General features: G+C 40.3%; 1 protein-coding gene across 4 annotated transcripts in view; it reads left to right on the forward strand.

Moving 5' to 3' along the window:
• Positions 1-4456, forward strand: part of RACGAP1 (Rac GTPase activating protein 1) — a 42389-nt gene that overhangs the window by 15732 nt on the left and 22201 nt on the right. For all 4 annotated transcript variants that reach the window (XM_011936150.1, XM_011936148.1, XM_011936149.1 and 1 more), the window contains 2 exons: positions 1290-1492; positions 2519-2655. In XM_011936150.1, coding sequence (XP_011791540.1) covers positions 1290-1492; positions 2519-2655 — 340 coding nt within the window. The remainder of the gene's footprint in view (positions 1-1289; positions 1493-2518; positions 2656-4456) is intronic.

Raw genomic sequence — 4456 nt, forward strand, 5'->3', positions numbered from 1 at the left:
TCCCGCTCTGTCGCCCGGGCTGGAGTGCAGTGGCCGGATCTCAGCTCACTGCAAGCTCTGCCTCCTGGGTTTATGCCATTCTCCTGCCTCAGCCTCCCAATATTTGCATTGTTTAAGATAGCTAGGTCATAATAACCTATTTTGCTGAAATTTGTTGTTTGCTAAAAACGAAAATTTCCTTAATGACTTGGTTTCTCTGGAACAAATTGGTACCCTAATTTGTAAGTTTGATATTTGGTCAAATTATTAAAATTGTTTAAAAAGGACTATATATTGTTTCTATGCTCTTAGGTTAAATTCATATGGGAAAAGTGCCCTTACTACCTAAGAATCTGCTAACTGTGTGTGAATTTGGCCTAGTTTCGCTATAAACTGGGTTAGTTTTACTAGCAGCAGATGTACACGTTGAGACCTTCTTCCTTGATGTTGGTGGAGAGTGATCCTTAGAGATAGATGGAGGTTAACTAGAAAATTGTAAGGCACTTTTGCAAATACATTGCAGAAGAACAGCTTTGCCAATAGCAGGAGATAAGAATGAATGCCACCAGGGTTATCTTCTTCCTTTGAGATGCTGCCTTGGAAGTGATGCTCTCTTTGCAGACATTTGAAGAGACTTCACATTGTGCTATCAGGGATGTTCCAAAAGCTAGTATGATCTTCTCTTCCTCTTTTTTTTTTTTTTCAACTGGAATGTTTACATACCCTTCAGGGCAGTGTTAAACAGCAAAAGCAAATTGGCTTTTTACTTTCAAATCAATATTTGTATAATTATATAGCCAAACGGAATTGTAGGTCTAGACATCTGTAATATTAATCTACATCTACTGGAGCATGTTACAGCAGTTACATTTGAATTTGCTGTTTAACATCTCTCTGGTGCAGCAATGCGTGACTGTAAAGGAAGCTGTTTTTGTTTTATAGCTATAACTGTCCTGGTGTGTGACAGCTGCCTCAAAGGTATCCCCCTTTGATTGCCTTCTGTTCAGGAGCTTTCAGTGTTAGTGTTACATCTGGAGCTAGGTGACTAATGAGTTACATATTCCATGGCAGATGCCACTGGCTAAGCCAAAAGTAAGTGGCCTATCGAAATAGGAATTGCTACCCACAAAGTTCTCATCAGAGTGACAAATATATCCAAGATCTGCACCCGGTTATTTTCAGCTGGATTTGCCCATAGTTCAGCTGGTTCCTTAATTATGAATTTCAAATAAAGCTAACTGTAGGACTCATTTATTAGAGCAATTATACTGTTTGGTGCTTGAATTATTAAAGATTCCCCCTTTCCTCAGAATTTATCCAGTTGGCGAAGGACTTTGAGGATTTCCGTAAAAAGTGGCAGAGGACTGACCATGAGCTGGGGAAATACAAGGATCTTTTGATGAAAGCAGAGACTGAGCGAAGTGCTCTGGACGTTAAGCTGAAGCATGCACGTAATCAGGTGGATGTAGAGATCAAACGGAGACAGAGAGCTGAGGCTGACTGCGAAAAGCTGGTGTGTATTGTTTTCCATGCTAGAACAGTGATGATGCGGGAGGGGGAAAGCATTGTCTGACAGTTTTCACTTGCCAGATATACCTAGTTTCTTCTTCCACATTAAAGAACTGAAAGTGACCTGTTCTTTAACAGCTTGTCCATGATTAGAGCTGAAATTGCAGACTAGGAATCTTGTTCTTCGTAATTTGAAATTTATATGTTTTTGTCATTTAGACTTGAAACTATTACTTAACAGACAGATTTCAAATGAGAACTTAAAGAATTAGAGGAAAAGGGAGGGAGGGAGATCCTAACGTACTTGATCTGTCACAAGATATTAGCCATCCATTGTTTATTTTAAGTGCTACCCGGAATATATATGAGTAGCTGGTACTTTGTCATTCATACAGACAAAACAGCTGTGACTCTTTTCATCACCGCTCTCTAATTCAGAGTAAAAGGTTAGATGTATTCAACCAGTTGAGCAATGTGACTGACACAGAACACTACCATTTTTATGTGTCAGAGTGGGTCATAGTGCAAAGGAAAGCCTTTACTGGGAGGGACCAATCCATCTTGGTATACAGTGTTAGATGCCTCAGTAAACTCAAATTGTCTGGTTCTAGTGCTTTGTAGCTTTGTATCCATTTTAATGCATTTTGCTCCACTACTTAGGTGGGTGGCTGCTTTGATCCATAGAAGCCAATATTTGTTCTGATAAAATGACACTAAAGTGTTTTTGCTATGTGAAATCTATTTTGGGACTCTCATTTTGCATTATTCTCCTCTTGGATTAGCAGGTTAATCCAAAAGTCTTGTAGCAGAAACTTTGCTATTCTAGATGTAGTTCATTTTGCCAGTCAGAAATCAGAGACACAATCTGGGTTTGATGTGAATTAATATGCTATTGGTGTAGCAGCCTTCCTGAAGGCCTATTTGCATAATGCTCGTATTTTAATGTCTTCTGGTCTGCCTGTCCCATAAATTTGAGGTGAAGCTTTCTCCCCTGGCTAGTTATGATGCTTTACTCTGCTTTGGTCTGTAGGAACGACAGATTCAGCTGATTCGAGAGATGCTCATGTGTGACACATCTGGCAGCATTCAACTAAGCGAGGAGCAAAAATCAGCTCTGGCTTTTCTCAACAGAGGCCAACCATCCAGCAGCAATGCTGGGAACAAAAGGTGGAGGAACTGCATCTGTTGTTATCCGATCACAAGCAACACAGCTGTCAGATATTCTTGTTATCTGAATTCTTAAATATACTGCTTCTAGAATGTGTGCTTAAAAAGGCAGAAAAAGATTTTGGGGGGAAGAGTAGGTGAGGAACAAAGGCACAGGGACGTCCCTATTTATTTTATTTTATTTTATTTATTTATTTATTTTTTTGAGAGGGAGTCTCGTTCTGTCGCCCAGGCTGGAGTGCAGTGGCCGGATCTCAGCTCACTGCAAGCTCCGCCTCCTGGGTTTATGCCATTCTCCTGCCTCAGCCTCCCGAGTAGCTGAATTACAGGCATGTGCCACCACGCCTGGCTAATTTTGTATTTTTGGTAGAGATGGGGTTTCTCCATGTTGGTCAGGCTGGTCTCTAACTCCCGACCTCAGGTGATCCACCTGCCCTGGCCACTCAAAGTGCTGGGATTACAAGCATGAGCCACCATGCTCGGCATGTATTGTTTTTTAAAAAGCTTAAGTCCGGGCTGGGCAAAGTGGCTCACACCTGTAATCCCAGCACTTTGGGAGGCCAAGGCAGGCAGATCACTTGGTCAGGAGTTCAAGACCAGCCTGGGGAAACCCCTTCTCTACTAAAAATACAAAAAGTTAGCCAGGCATGGTAGTGTTTACCTGTAATCCCTGTTACTTGGGAGACTGAGGGTTGAGAATCACTTGAACCCGGGAGGTGGAGGTTGCAGTCAGCCAAGATCATGTCATTGCACTATAGCCTGGGCAACAGAGTGAGACTCCGTCTCTAAAAAAAAAGAGAGCTAAGTCCAAGTTACAGGAAGATCAGAATGAAAGTTAATATTTTAAAAAAGATGACTTTAATAGCGTATTTTGTTATCTTGTTTTCTCCAGTCCACACAGTTTTTTATGTTCTATTTTTAATTTGTCATAAGCTGCCTGAGCTTTTTAAAAAAATATCATTGGTGTATAAATTAGGAATAAGTATAATTTAACATTTATCAGGTGCTTATTGTGTACCAGTGATATACTAGGTTTGTACTACACTATGCACAGTATCAAATACTGAAGTATATATGATATATTGCCTGTCTTGAAGATTATGGTATTTTAGTTTCAGAGACAGGATTTTTTTTCTCATGAAACAGAAGATAGTACAAGTATCAAAATACATGCTTTTGGGTAATCTAGAAAAATTTAATGTGTTGCAAACTGATTAGGAAAAGATTCACAGACCAGATGGGACTTGGTAAATGGGTATGTTAAGAAGAGTAGGTAGGGCATTCCATTTGGAGTGCATAGCTTGGTCACAAGTGAGAAGGCCTCTGTTCTGTGGGCAGGGGCAGACCGGTTTAGCTAGGTGGGTATTGCATAGTGGTGGGAGGTAAGTTTGTTTAAACTGGTAGGGTGGTCTTGGATGCTGGCAAATTTAATTTGAACAGTGGCTTTTCATTCATTCATTTGTTCAACAGATATTTCAAGTGTCTACTGTGTGTTAGGCAGGTTACAACACTGGAGATAAAAGAACAAAGGAGACATAGGGTCTTTGTCCTTAAGAAACTTAGAGAGGGTAGTGGGGAAGACAAATGGAAGAGCCTGTTCAAAGGCCTTGGGGAGTAAACGGAAAAAAAAATTAAGATTTCTGGACCCACTTAAATCTGCTTGCTGAGCTATGAACCAAATCCTGATTTTTAAATTTTAAATAAATCAAAGATAACCCTCAATTTGGAAATTTCCCTTCTCTTTCCTCCTTTTTCTTTTCTTTTCTTTTTTTTGAGACGGAGTCTCGCTCTGTCGCCCAGG

This window comes from Colobus angolensis, unplaced genomic scaffold (genome assembly GCF_000951035.1).
Source record: "Colobus angolensis palliatus isolate OR3802 unplaced genomic scaffold, Cang.pa_1.0 Scaffold151, whole genome shotgun sequence".
Lineage (NCBI taxonomy): Eukaryota > Metazoa > Chordata > Mammalia > Primates > Cercopithecidae > Colobus > Colobus angolensis.